This window comes from Scyliorhinus canicula, chromosome 19 (assembly GCF_902713615.1).
Source record: "Scyliorhinus canicula chromosome 19, sScyCan1.1, whole genome shotgun sequence".
In the NCBI taxonomy this organism is placed as follows: Eukaryota; Metazoa; Chordata; class Chondrichthyes; order Carcharhiniformes; family Scyliorhinidae; genus Scyliorhinus; species Scyliorhinus canicula.
Window position 1 is genome coordinate 46,312,643 of NC_052164.1, and position 14,785 is coordinate 46,327,427.

At 45.1% G+C, this 14,785-nt stretch overlaps 1 protein-coding gene across 3 annotated transcripts in view; it reads left to right on the forward strand.

Annotated features, from left to right (window-relative positions):
- Nucleotides 1-14,785, forward strand: part of tlk2 (tousled-like kinase 2) — a 170,276-nt gene that overhangs the window by 86,782 nt on the left and 68,709 nt on the right. For all 3 annotated transcript variants that reach the window (XM_038778492.1, XM_038778493.1, XM_038778494.1), the window contains 2 exons: nt 9,946-10,056; nt 13,224-13,360. In XM_038778492.1, the coding sequence (XP_038634420.1) occupies nt 9,946-10,056; nt 13,224-13,360 (248 nt within the window). The remainder of the gene's footprint in view (nt 1-9,945; nt 10,057-13,223; nt 13,361-14,785) is intronic.

Consider the following 14,785-nt stretch of genomic DNA (forward strand, 5'->3'; position numbering starts at 1 on the left):
GTTGACCAAGGGTCACTCCCGCAGGTGCTAACATTGAAAATAAACTCTCAAAAGAAAATCCCCCCAAAGTAGATTTCATCACAATGTTGACTATCTTTAACTTTATAAGTGAGTTGTTAGTAGATGGAAGTTTAGTTTTCCATTTCACCAGGAGTAGTTCATTGGCTTTTACCACAAAGTTGGGAGGAAAATCACCCAAAGAGTTTGAATGCTGACTAATACCCAGGGATCACTGCTGAAAGATGTATGTTGGCGGCAAGGGCAGCCGGGTGCCTGTCTTGGTCAAATGTTTGTCAGCTCATCTAATTAGACTGACTGACCTCAGCAGTGGCCAAATAGTCGAGGTACTGGAAATCCCAGGCTCCTTTCCCAATGAGCAGCAAATTTCAGGAAGAGAGAAAGTTAATGTTCTTCCACGCTCTACAATCTCTTTTTCCTTTCGGACATTCAAGAATAGTTTTTGTTAAATGGTATTTTGAAATGTTGTCTAATTATATCCAAGGCCTACGAGTGCTTGCATCAAACTCTAGTTGGGATAGAGGGCACTCTTTCCCCCCCCCCCTCCCCTGCCATAACATGTATCTACATTGTGCTAAAAGTAACTTAACTTTTCTTAATCGAGTTTCTCTCAGCCCCTCCACAGGCATAGTCACTGACACTTTACCCCTATGATGGTCAGCTTTGCACAGGTTACATTCGCCTCTGTTGATATTGGCTGTGCTGTTAGGGAGTGTCTTTATTTCCTGTAAAATCTTGCTGCTTTGGTTGGCAAGTTTAAAAGGAGTCCTTACCATTCGGCGAATAACTGCACAGAGCAAATTCCATTCTGAAAAGTTGCTTCCTATTTCTAGACCTTGCTGAAGCAAATAGCTGCAGAAATAGTGTTTAATACTTGAGCTGGTCAGGTGGACAGCAGTGGTCTTTCTGTCCAATTACATTCCTAGGTTCCCATTTAGCACTAATCCTGATATTGTCTTACATTTTGTACTTGAGTGACCTTGTGTTGAGTGAGGAGGAGATGGAAGAGTGGAATGGCTGGTTTAGCAGACCAAGGCAGGCCAGCAGCACGGTTCAATTCCCGTACCAGCCTCCCCGAACAGGCGCCGGAATGTGGCGACTAGTCGCTTTTCACAGTAACTTCATTTGAAGCCTACTTGTGACAATAAGCAATTTCTTCTTCTTCTTCTATTGCAGCTGATTAATGCATTTTTAAAAAACATTTGGCGGACTTAATGATAGGCAAACTCTAACTGATGGAGTAAAGCACAGCCTAGTCTTATCCCAGGTCTCTGTTCGAATTGTGATCATTTTAAGCTGTTATTTGCTTAAGTTCTTGCTTTGTGTTATTTATGTTGCTGAATTCAAATTATTAAAAAATTCTAATACATGTAAACGATTACTTTTTTAATTCTCTGAGGAATGCTAGTTTTTAAAAAGTCAATTGGAATGTAAGCCAGCAGTGTTGCTGGTTCTAAATTAGCCTGATGGAAAACTGGTAAACACGCTAAACACGTGCTTCCATCGTATTTTATACTGACCATTGTGTCCCTAAAATAAATCTACTGAAATAGAAAATTAGTGGCAAGGTGAATAAGAAATCCATGATATACTGACAACGCAGCATTTTCTTTGCGGTGTTAGGATGTGTGTTTTTTTTGGGAGGTGGTGCTGGGTGGGATATGTGTGGGTGGGGAAAGCTGTGCATGCATCTGGTATTGCACAGAGCAACAATATCCACGCCTCTGGAATTAACAGCGCTCTGATAGTATTGATATATTTTTTTTAAAGATGGCCTTAAAACTGGGAGAGTGTGCTCACCAGGCAGTAAAGGGAAAATGGGCCATTTCCCAACTTGATGAACAGCTACATGAGCAGGGAGACAAAAAGAAGCCTGTTGTGCAGCCCAACTCTGACGTGTTCTGTTTGTGAAATGAGCTGCCCTTTTAAACATGGAAATGAAGCTGACTTTAATCCAAAGGCTGATTACTTGTGGGTTCTTTTATCCTCTGATGGAAAGTATACTGGAATGCATGTCAACTTCCCCAGTGACGAAGATCAAAGAATGAGGAGTCTAGAGATTTCCAGCATTTTGTTTCACCAGTGCAAACCCTTGCCAACACATCAGTGTATATAGTAACTTATGGAAATAGCAACCTGAACTTTGGGCAATTGCAAGGCCCGTAACAGTTGGAGAAATAAATTTGCACATGAATTGTGAATGGTCCAACTGTTCTGAGCAACTTGCACTCTGCCCGTGAACCCTCTGCATTTGAGCTAATGTGATGCAGCGCCTTCTGGCTGCATGCCAAAAGATATTGAGCATGTCGGCAGTCAAAGCGAGACCCATCAACTTGCGATTGGGCTAAATATATTATGTGGCCAACATTTATACAAAGGATGTTCATCCTGTTTCAATCTGGATACCCATACCGTCTATCTGTGGATGTAAACACTATATGTATAACCACTGGAAGTTGAAGTATACTTTTAATAAAGATGTAAACTGAGATCCTTTGATATGCTGAGGGTCTTTCGTGCTTGCTTTATTTACTAAGCTCTATTTACTAAGCTCCCCAGAATGGTATGACATAAACTAAGCTCAGGAAATAATCATGTATTTGTCATTTCTGTGAATGATTCCACTGGGAAAGATTATGCCTCTCCTCCCTATTTCAGGCAAAGGTCCTAATTGTCAAAAACGCAACTTTTGCCGAGACAAAATTGGAAATCTATCCAAGGAATGTTTGTCAGAACATTTTCCACTTTGATAAGTGTAATTGTGAACTTCTGGAAAATTTATTATTTGGGAGGTGAAGAGATTTAGTTTCATATTAAGAATTATAAGAAGGGGACTTTGGTGACAGCCATGGAGTGAGTGTTCACACATTAAATTGAGGTGGATTTTTCTGGTCCTTCACCACCCAAATTGTGTGGTGTTGGATGGCAGCGGATGCATGAACACGGCGGGTATATAAAACTCCTCTGTGGGACTAGTTTACGGCTCATTGGACGAGAAGTTCAATGACAGAGAGACAGCAGCTTGAACAAGACTGTATTTGTGGTGTCATACATGTTATGGGCCAGTGTTCAGAAAACCCCGAGGTATATTCACCTGATCTACAACTGTTTATTGATTTTGGTTACAATGAGCACAGGGGCCTGCCTTTCAGGTGTTATTCAGCACAGGCCTTAAGCACTTTTAATCAAAAACAAAGTTTATTCTACAAATTTAGTTAACATTTTTATAAACACACAGCATTTTTATCAACTACCAACATAAATACCCCACACAGCTATAGTACTCTATGTATAACCCTGAATAAATTCAACTGTTCCAATTTAATGACAAGATCCCATAAACCCTCTTTTCAAAGGTGTGGCCCAGTACACAGCACTCAAGACCTGGTATGGATACCCCTGTTTCCTTTTCAAAACAGTAGGTTTGAATTCCTTCCAGAAAGCAATGAGTTCTTCTAATTTATCAAGCAGTCTGGAAACAGCTTTTAAAATGCAGATAGGAAAAAACCTTCTTTTCAACCTGTGCAGAACAAAACCAGTTCAAACTCCAAGCGAAAGTAAAACTCAGAGCCACAGCCCAGCTCACAACTCAAAAGCGAAAGTAAAAACCAACTCCCAGAGCCACAGACGAGCTCCACCCACACAATGATATCACTGAAGCCATGTGGTAAGACAAAAACATTTCTTAAAGGGACACTCATATGACACACAGAAGAAGATGGCAGCGAGTAGGGGGCAGCGCTGCCACTCAGTGGTCTATGGCTCAGCTGGTGCAATTCGTCAACAGCAAATTCCAGCTGCAGAGGAAGGAGGCCTTGGAGGAACTGGCTGAGGTGGTGGAGCCACTTAGGGTGGCGATCGAGCGCATGGAGCAGAGGCAGGAGACACTGGGCCTGGTGATCCAAAAGGTGGAAGAGTCGGTTGGGGAGCATGAGTATCAGTTGACCTAGCTGGAGGCAGAGATAGGGATGGTGGCGAGTATCCAGAAAAGGCTGAGGGAGAAGCTGGAGAATCTCGAGAAACGCTCCTGGAGGCAGAACCTTCAGATTGTGCGGATGCCTGAAGGTGCAGAGGCTACCAAGTCCGTGGCGAGCATGCTAGAGAAGCTGCTGGAGGAGTGAGTCTTTGACCGTCCTCTCGAGGTGGATCGAATGCACCAGGTATTGAGTAGGATGCCGCAGGTGCGGGGAGCTGCCAAGGGCGATGTCGGTGAAGCTGCATCGTTTCTTTGACGAGGAGAACATAGAACATTACAGCGCAGTACAGGCCCTTCGGCCCTCAATGTTGCGCCGACCTGCAAAACCCCTCTAAAGCCCATCTACACTATTCCCTTATCATCCATATGCCTATCCAATGACCATTTGAATGCGTTTAGTGTTGGCGAGTCCACTACTGTTGCAGGCAGGGCATTCCACGCCCTTACTACTCTCTGACCTAGAGGTAAAGAACCTACCTCTGACATCTGTCCTGCATCTATCCCCCCTCAATTTATAGCTATGTCCCCTTGTGCTGGACATCACCGTCTGAGGAAAAAGGCACTCAATGTCCACCTATCTAATCCTCTGATCATCTTGTATGCCTGAATTAAGTCACCTCTTAAAACCTTCTTCTCTCTAACGAAAACAGCCTCAAGTCCCTCAGCCTTTCCTCGTAAGATCTTCCCTCCATAACCAGGCAACATCGTTGTAAATCTCCTCTGTACCCTTTCCAATGCTTCCACATCCTTTCTATAATGCGGTGAAGATCTTGAGGTGGGCAAGGCAGACCAAGACGTGCACTTGGGAGGAGAACAAGCTGCAGATCTATCAGGACCTGGGAGCTGAGTTGGCTAGGCGGACGGGTACAACCGTATCAAGGCTTTCCACTACAAAAAGGGGATGATGTTTGTGGTTCTGTATCCCGCTCGTTTGTGGGTTATGCATCAGAAACAAGAGTTTTACTTTGACTCGCCAGAGGAGGCGATGGTGAGACTATGGACTGAGAGGAATATGAAGACATTGAACTTCGAAGTGGTGTTTTGTATAAAATGAGGACACGCAAGGTGGGTGGATCGGCGAGGAACAGGAGGCGGTTTTTGAGATGGGTGGAGTTCCCAAGGGTGGAGGAGGAGAAGGTGTAGAGGTTGGGGTCCTCGATTGGGCTGAGGAAGGTGATGGACTGCGTCGGCCCGATGCAGGTGGGAAGGCCCCAGAGCCGGATGGATTCCCTGCCGGGTTTTACTAGTTTAGTGAGGAGCTGGGGCACCTGCATGTGGGGATGTATAATGAGGCAAGAAGAAGCTACCTCAAAATCCTCGCAGTGTCCATTTCGCTGAACTGGAGCAGTGTGGGTCATAATACCCGATTTAGTTGCTAAATTTGAATGTGATGTTGTTAGCGAAGGTGCTAGTGTTGCGGATGGAGGACCGTGTACGGGGGTGATAGGGGAGGATCCGTCGGGATTTGTGAAGGGGTGGCAGCTGTAGGCAAATTTACACAGGTTGCCCACTGTCATGTTCCTGTAAATGTAAAGGGTAGAACCAACAAGTCCAGAGAACTAGAGCACGGTAGCACAAGTGGATAGCACTGTGACTTCACAGCTCCAGGGTCCCAGGTTCGATTCCCTGCTGGGTCACTGTACGGAGTCTGCACGTTCTCCCCGTGTCTGCGTGGATTTCCTCTGGGTGCTTCGGTTTCCTCCCACAGTCCAAAGATGTGCAGGTTGGGTGGATTGGCAACGCTAAATTTCCCTTTGTATATAAAATGCTATTTAGGGTTATTGGGTTACAGGGATAGGGTGGAACTGAGGACTTAGGTGGGTCGGTGCAGACTCGATGAGCCAAATGGCGGCCTCCTGCCCTGTATGTTCTATTTGGAAGACAGAAGGTAGAAGAAGTGGTGGTGATGGATGTGGAGAATACTTTTGATCGGGTGTAGTGGACATAATGTTGGATGTCTGAGTCGGTTTGGGTTAGGCCAAGGTTTCGTGGATTAGGTTTGGCTGCTGTATAGGCGCCAATGGCTAGGATCCGGATGAACAGGACAAGTTTGTGGGCGGGGAAGACACTGCGGATGAGGAGGGTGTTTTTGGAGAAAGGGACGGTAGGGGGGTGATGTGGGCATTGCCGAGTTCGCTGAACTATTACTGGGTGGCAATATAGAATGGTTGGGAAATGGGCAGTGGAGTAGGGGCAGTGTGGGAGTGGGTGGAATTGCATCATGTATGGGGGCACTTTGTTGGCCCCCCTTCTGTTTTCTGTGAAGCCGATGGTGGTCCCAGCATTTGGAACCAGCGCACAACACTTTGGATTGGAAGACATGTCGCTGTTGGCGCCGATGTGCAATATTTACAAATTTGTGCCAGCAGGACTGGATGCAAGGTTCCGGGGTTGGTGACAGGTGGGGATAGAGTACTTCAGGGACTTGTTTCTTGGGGACAAGTTTTCAGGCCTGGAAGGAAATATGAGTTGCTTAAGGCGAATAGCTTAAGATACCTGCATGTGAGATGCCGTCCTTCCTGGGGCTGCTGCCTCTGGTATTGCAAGATACGTCGTTGTCCAAGGATGACATTGTGGAGGGGAGAGTGTCAGACATGTATGGAGAGTTGATGCAGAGGAAGGACGCTCCAGTGGAGGCGATGAAGTGGAAATGGGAGGAGGAGTTGGGTGGGGAGGTGAGGATCAGGACATTGAAGGAAGCCCTGAACGCGTCGTCGTCGTGTGCGAGGTTAAGCCGCGTCCAATTTAAGTTGGTCCATAGGGCCCACTTTACGGTTGCGAGGATGAGCCGGTTCATTGCAGGGGTAGAGGATCGGTGTGGGCTGTGTGCAGGGGAGCCTGCAAATCACATCCACATATTCTGCGTGTCTCCAAAGCTGAGGGGTTCTCGTATTTCATGTCTGAGATTCTGGGTGTAGGGATGGCCCCGAGACCAGAGGTGGCGATATTTGGAATGTTGGAAGATCCGGGCCCTGGTGGGGAGAGAATAGCTGGCGGGACTCTGAGCTGCCAAAGTCAGGTGTGTGGGTGAGCGGCCTGACTGAATTCCCGCACTTGGAGAAGATCAAGTTCACTGTAAGGGAGGAGGGGTTCACCTGGTGGTGGAAACAGTTTATCGACTTTTGTCCCCCCCACCCAAAGGAGAATTAAGGTGTAAGCGGTGGCAGGAGGGGGTATGTGTTTGGTTTAGGGGTTTATTTTTGTTGTTGGGGGGGGGGGGGGGGAGAACGAAGGGGCCAGGGACAGTTGTGGACTTGGTATCAGGGGTTGTTGTGGGCCTGTGTTCTTTGTTCCTGTGGATTTTTGTTTTTCTGATATTTCTATGTACATATGCAGAATGCCTTTAATAAAAATATTTTGAAGAAGAATTGGAAGAAGTGCAGTTGAGTGTTTTGTGATAGGAAGAATATACAGGACAGTTGTATGACCGGCCTTGTAATACAGTGCAGAAATGGGCAGCCTCAAGAAGAGGGGGCATTAACTTTACGCCAAACAGATGTGGATGCAAAGATGGATGTGCAGAACGAAGGGTAGTATGGTGGTTAGCATAAATGCTTCACAGCTCCAGGGTCCCAGGTTCGATTCCCGGCTGGGTCACTGTCTGTGCGGAGTCTGCACGTCCTCCCCGTGTGTGCGTGGGTTTCCTCCGGGTGCTCCGGTTTCCTCCCACAGTCCAAAGATGTGCGGGCTAGGTGGATTGGCCAGGCTAAATTGCCCGTAGTGTCCTAAAAAATAAGGTTAATGGGGGTTGTTGGGTTACGGGTATAGGGTGGATACGTGGGCTTGAGTAGGGTGGTCATTGCTCGGCACAACATCGAGGGCCGAAGGGCCTGTTCTGTGCTGTACTGTTCTTAAAAAAAAAAAAAATGTACAGAATAGGAACCAACACATCAGGCCAATAAAGATTGTGGGAGTGTTGAAGAAAGTAGCCAAGAAGAGATTGAAATGGAGAGAGAAAAGTGTGGCGAGTTGGGACTGCTGGGAAGAAGAGAACGGCCTCAGACCTGATGGAAAAATGTAATGGCAAGTGACCCCAAGAGTAATGTGGAAGCGCTCTTCTTGTTTATTTCCTTTGCTCGCATTTCTTTTATTTTGTGGTTTTGGTCCGTAGACCCATAATTGGGATGTGACTTTAAGCAAAAGAGCCAAGGTTGAAACAGCCTGCTTGCCAGTGCATTGTTCCCAGGTTTTGTATTTTCAAAAAGGAGAAGCCAGACTCTTCGGCACTGAGTGGATCTTGGGAGTCGATTCAATTGGTTAACTGGCAACCAGTGGTTTGGCCAGGGACAGTGATCCGCCTGACAACGGTCAGTCATTGGATGCTATGTGAGGCTTTCTGAGCCCTCTTGTGTTACGGGCCAGGGTTTAGAAACTCCAAAGTGTATTGTGAAGCTCACCTGACCTATAAATTTTATGTTGAATTTGGCTAGGATGAGCACAAGAGCTTCAGTTCAGCTGTGATTCATCAGACTTCTTAGGCGCTTTTATCAAAAAGTTTATTATAAGAATGTAGTTAACATCTATAAAACAGTTATCAAGAATTTTTTAATCAATTATAAACATGAAAAAACACACGAGCTACCGTGATCTTTGTATATAACTCTTAATGAATCTTCCTTCGTAGCTGTTACAATTCAATACTAAATTCAATAAACCAAAACCCCTTTCACAGGTGTGGCCCAGCACACTGTAATCTCGCTTGAATTGAACTGGTGTTTTCCCTGAGATCCTGGTCCAGCCTCCAACCACTTCGCATGTCATCCACAAGTAACCACTGAGATTCCCAACTCTCCCCATGCCAGTTATTGGCTGTTTTGCTGTCAAACTGGATTGAGGCAACCCAATATTGAAAAAATTATCAGATGCTTCGAGCCAACAGAGAGAGAAGAGGCCGCCATCCCATTGCAGGCTAGATGCAAAGCCAGGTTCCAAAGCTGAAAGGCCAATGTCTAATTCACTATACCATCTAAAACCTCCCTTTGCTATTAAAGATAATTCTGTGACTTCCATGGCATCCTGGTGTGGAATTGTATCCCAACTGCTCACTGATTTAATGGTGTGAACGGCTGAAATACTTCTTTGTATGTTTATGGTGAAAGTTATTTCTGTGGCCGCAGTGGTACAGGACCCAACGGCGTACAGCAGGTGGACATCTGAAACTAGAGCTTCAGAATTAACTAGTTCATAAATCATAGAATCACAGAATTTACAGTGCAAAAGGAGGCCATTCGGCCCATCGAGTTGGCACCAGCCTTACAAACCTACTCAAACCCACATTTCTACCCTATCCCAGTAACCCCCATTTAACCTTTTTGGACACTATGGGCAATTTAGCATGGCCAATCCACCTAACCCGCTCATCTTTGGACTGTGGGAGGAAACCAGAGCATCCGGAAGAAACCCACACAGACATGGGGGAACGTGCAGACTCTGCACAGACAGTAACCCAAGCACGGAATTGGACCTGGGACCCTGGAGCTGTGAAGCAACTGTGCTACTGTGCTGCATAGCAATGATCTATTGGTGCAGGGGTTGCAATTCTAAAAAAAAGTTAATTCAATGTAGCTTTTTCAGTTTCAATAAAGTTCTTCAATATATCCTTTTGCAGCCCAAAGAAAACATTGAATCATTTCATAGCACAAACAAAGCAAGTGGAACATTATAGCCGCAGTATGCTATTTTAACTTTACAGCATCAGAACTTTCCCGACCAGGCCTCTGCAAGCTAGGAGCTTTAAACTGAAAGACAGCAATTTTCTCCCCCGTGGCTATTTCATCAACAAGAACTTGGATTTAGAAAGCACCTTTTATTGTCGTAAAAATATGTTCGACATTCTGTTTATTTATCGTTAATCTTAAAGGCAGCATGGGCATTGTCAATAACCTTAGATGATCTTGTGCTGTGTTGTAAGTGTAACAGTGGCTAATTGATTTTCTTTCTTTCTGTTTCAGACAAATTGTGATTTAAGAAGACAAATAGATGAGCAACAGAAGATGCTTGAAAGATATAAAGAACGGTTAAATAAATGTGTGACGATGAGCAAAAAGCTATTAATAGAAAAGGTACGATGGCCACTAATTTGAGGAGAACATTTAAAGCAGTACAGGAAAGTTGAGGGAGCGTACTTCCCTATTTTAAAGAACACATGGCCTCGGGAGATTTTTGATTGCCTTTGTTTAGAAGCTCCTGTTTTCTCATGAATAAGGCATTGAGCAGGATCTCACCTGCTGCTCAGCTGCTTTAACGCCATCGTCACCTGGTATTAAACCAGGTTGGATGGATGGAAAAGATCCATGACACTGTTTCAAAGAAGAGGGCCTGGGCAGCACGGTAGCACAAGTGGATAGCACTGTGGCTTCACAGAGCCAGGGTCCCAAGTTCGATTCCCCACTGGGTCACTGCCTGTCCTTGAGTCTGCACGTTCTCCCCGTGTCTGCGTGGGTTTCCTCCGGGTGCTCCGGTTTCCTCCCACAGTCCAATGACATGCAGGTTAGGTGGATTGGCCATGGTAAATTGCCCTTAGTCACCAAAACGTTTAGGAGGGGTTATTGGGATACGGGGATAGGGTGGAAGTGGGTCGATGCAGACTTGATGGGCCGAATGGCCTCCTTCTGCACTGTATGTTCTACGTTCTAAAAGCTGGGCGTTCTCCACGTTATCTTGGCAAATATTTATCTCTCAATCAAAATCACTAAGAAATGGAATTTTGGGTCATTTGGACACTTCTGTTTGTGGGACCTTGCTCTGCATAAATAGACTGCCGCATTTTTTTTAAAAAAGTATTTAATTGGCTAATGTGCCTTGGGGTGTCCTGAGGCTGTTTAAAACGCTGCATTTAAGTACAAGTCCTTCATTCTTACCTTCTTTCTGTAACAGCTTCACTGAAAGTAGTGGGGCAAGAAAGGCTGGAGGCTAACCTCATAGCATAAAATAAAAAGTGCTTCCAATACCATCCTCATGCATGTATGTGGCTTGTGTACTGAGTTGAGGGAATTATTTTGGTCCAATTTTTACTTCAGTGTGAATGAAGATTATTGCAGATACTGAGGGTTGTTGATCAGGGCTTTTCTCTGGCAGAAGCTGTTTCTCAATCGCTCCCTCAAATTGAATTGGTTGCCATCTTCAAAGGGTCAATCGCAAGAATAAAATTACAGGCATAAGTATTGCTATTTCTAGTGATTGATTAGGGAGTTGGTATGAAACTTACCAGTTGCTATTTTATTATGTGGTACTAATAATGAAGACATAAGTATTTTGGTATAGGATTGTTCAGTTTTATTTGGCAAGTTGAGAGGAAACCAGCACAAGAGGAAGTGGCATAGGATATTGGTGTTCTGTTTACCTTCTTCATGTAGCTGGCTTGCAACTTGAGGCATTTCCACTTGTCCTGAGGTTAACTGGATGTTTTTTTCCCCCCAGTCTTCTGCCATCTGGTCATTTTATTTTGTCGTCCTCATTTCCACGCCAACCTACCTGACTGTTTCCAGACACTCCAGTCAGCAATGAGACCTTCCCATGCATCAAATCTGAAGCTAGTTGACAGACATCCTTGTGTGTCAAGCACAGGCGACCTGCTGGTCTCGTGCCAATAGCAAGTTAGCCTTTGGGCATATCTTTGGGGATGTGACAATCATCCATTTGGCTCACCATGACCCAGCCAATGGAGTCATGGCTTACCCGAAGGGAAACCTGATGGGAATCCCTGCACACTGTTCTTCCATATTCACCACTCTGTCTTGCCAGGAGATGCCCAGTATTTTTCTGAGGCACCGAGGTGGAAGCTTGTTTGGCTGCTTTTCTTGACTTTGCCATGCCTCGCTGAGAAGGGTGCTGAGAATACAAGCCTGGTCCACACGGAGCTTTATGTTTTTGGTTAGTTTGAGGTTGATCTGCACTGAACTTCTCAACTTTGATATGAAAGCTGCGGCCTTTGCATTCCTCTTGCTGATTTCAGCATCAAGGAGCAGATTGCTAGCAATTGTTGATCCAAGGTATATGAACCTGTCGATGACTTCCAGAGACAGACTGTCATTATTGGTGGGAGATGAGGTCCTGGCACATAACCTTGGCCTTTCTGAATCTGATTTGTCAGTCCGAACTCCTTGCAGGCTTGGGAGAATAGACAGCTGCTGTTGCAAGTGAACTTCAGTGTGGAATGCTGACACATCATTAATTTTGGTCTTGGAAAGCAGTCTTGACAAGCCAGCTTGCTGTCAGCTCTGGCATGCAGGTATACATCCTCATTTTGAGTCGCTAAAAGTGTCCTGAGATCAAAACGGAGAAAATATGCTGGAGAGTTGATTCCAGGATGCAGCCTTGCTTTAGAAAGTTGTTGATCTTGAAAGCTTCTGTGAGGCTCCATTGTAACTGATGAAACAGCATATTATTGTTGAATGGAGAAATGACCCCCAGAGTAGAGGCCTATTTTCTGTATCAGTTTAAAGAACCTCCCTCTGCTGACGAGGTCAAAGGCCTTGATGAGGTCTTTGAAAGCGAAAGTGGTCTGCGTTGTTTGTGGCACTTTTGTAACTGCTGAAGTGAGAAAATCGCATCGACTGTCGATCTGCCAGCTCTGAAACTGTACTGAGACTCTGTAGATGCGTGATGCCAGGTAGGGCCTGCAATATGGTCATGGCAAGGTGAGAAAAGATCTTCCCCACAATACTCAACAAGGAAATGCCTCCGTAATTGTTGCAAGCACTGCAATTCCTTTTGTTCCCTTGCTTTTGTACATGGTGGCTATTTTTGTTTCACACATGTCTTTGCAAATGCTATTCTCGTTCTTGCATTCAAAGTTGGACTATGAATATTTTAGGTGTCTTCTCTCTCTCACGCTCTCTCTCACTCAGATGGTTATTAGGATTATGTTGTTGGGAGTGTTAGGTGTGACCTGACCAGAAATGGAGGGTGGGTGTTAGATGCTGAGCTCCTGCCTGGGTGTTCTATGCACCTCCTGGTACTGGGTGATTTGAAGCAATTGACCAGTCTGTATTGTCAGTCACTGGACATCACTAGCCTGGGAAGACTTTGGGCGACAAATAGGAGATGGAATTAGACAACATTTAAATAACTGGATGTTCAAAATCGTCCTGCGCTCTTCACTCTTTGAAGCTTTGGGGCCCCACGGTGTTATTTATTTTGAACATGACAATATAAGGAGTGAATGGGGAACTGGTTAATTGTGTTTTGTTTTTTGTAAATCTGTGACAATTTTTTATTCCCTGTTCAGTCAAAACAAGAGAAGCTTGCCTGTCGAGATAAGAGTATGCAGGATCGTTTGCGACTAGGACACTTCACTACAGTCCGGCACGGAGCCTCCTTCACTGAGCAATGGACAGATGGCTATGCATTTCAGAATCTTATTAAGTAAGTGCTGATTGTTTGGAGCAATGGCCAAAGAAGTGTGGGATGGGGCTGTGGTCATTTTAACATTCCTGCTCTCGCCCGTCTCCCAGCTCACCACAAAATGGTGGCAATTTTCATCTTCACTGCCTTGGCAGAGTGGTGCCCATCCTTGAACCTGCCGAATTTCCATCACGTTGATCAAAATAGAATAAAAATTGAGTGAGTTCTCCTGCAGGAGTTGGAATCCTTACTGCCAAGGAAATGGAGGATAATGTTAGGAAATGGAGGATAATATTAGGCAATGCAATATAATGTTAACTCCCTCATGTCAAACCAGATGGTCTGCACCTGGGCAGGCCTGGAACTGATGTCCGAGCGGGGCTATTTGCTAGAGCGGTTGGGGAGCGTTTAAACTAATGTGGCAGGGGGCTGGGAACCGATCCAGGAAGTCGGAAGGTAGTAAAACAGGGACAGAAACAAAGGCAGTAAGGGAGAAAGTGTAAGGCAGAGAAGCCACAGTCAAAAATCAAAAAGGGTGACAGTACAAGGTACAGTGACTGAGGGGAGCTCAGTGAATTGGCCCAGTAATACTAAAAGGAATGAAACAGGCAATAAAAACATCAATGGAAAGCGAAGCGGCAGGTTGTTACATGAAGATATGGGCTCAACGGCAAGGAAATTTAGGAGAAAAGTTAAGAGGAAAAATAACGTAGGAGAGGTTACTGATCAAGATCATAGAGAAATACAGCCCACGATGTAGTGCCGAACTTTTGTCCCAGGTTAATCATAGATCATAGAATTTTGGACACTAAGGGCAATTTATCATGGCCAATCCACCCAACCTGCACATCTTTGGACTTGGGTGGATCTTGGGATAAAACTGAAAATGCGGCAGGACATTCATTTTCATTGACTGAATTCTGCTCACCAAGGACAGAGGGAGGCTGACCCATCTCTGTAAATCTGCCTTCACCTTATGCACCAGGCTCGTAAAGTTGTTAAGATTCAAAACAGAGGTATAAAAGCCAACGTAAGTGTACTTTACCTGAATGCTCGTAGTATTCGGAATAAGGTAAATGAGTTGATGGCGCAAATCATCGTGAATGACTATGATTTAGGGGCCATTACTGAAACATGGTTAAAAGATGGTCATGACTGGGAGTTAAATATCCGAGGGTATCAAACTATTCGGAAGGACAGAGTGGATGGTAAGGGAGGTGGTGTAGCTCTGTTATTTAAGGATGACATCCGGGCAATAGTAAGGGATGACATCGGTGCTATGGAGGATACTGTTGAATCCATTTGGGTGGAAATCAGGAATAGTAAGGTGAAAAAGTCACTGATAGGAGTAGTCTATAGGCCACCAAATATTAACATTATGGGGGGGGGGGGGCAGGCAATAAACAAAGAAATAACTGATGCATGTAGAAATGGTACAGCAGTTAT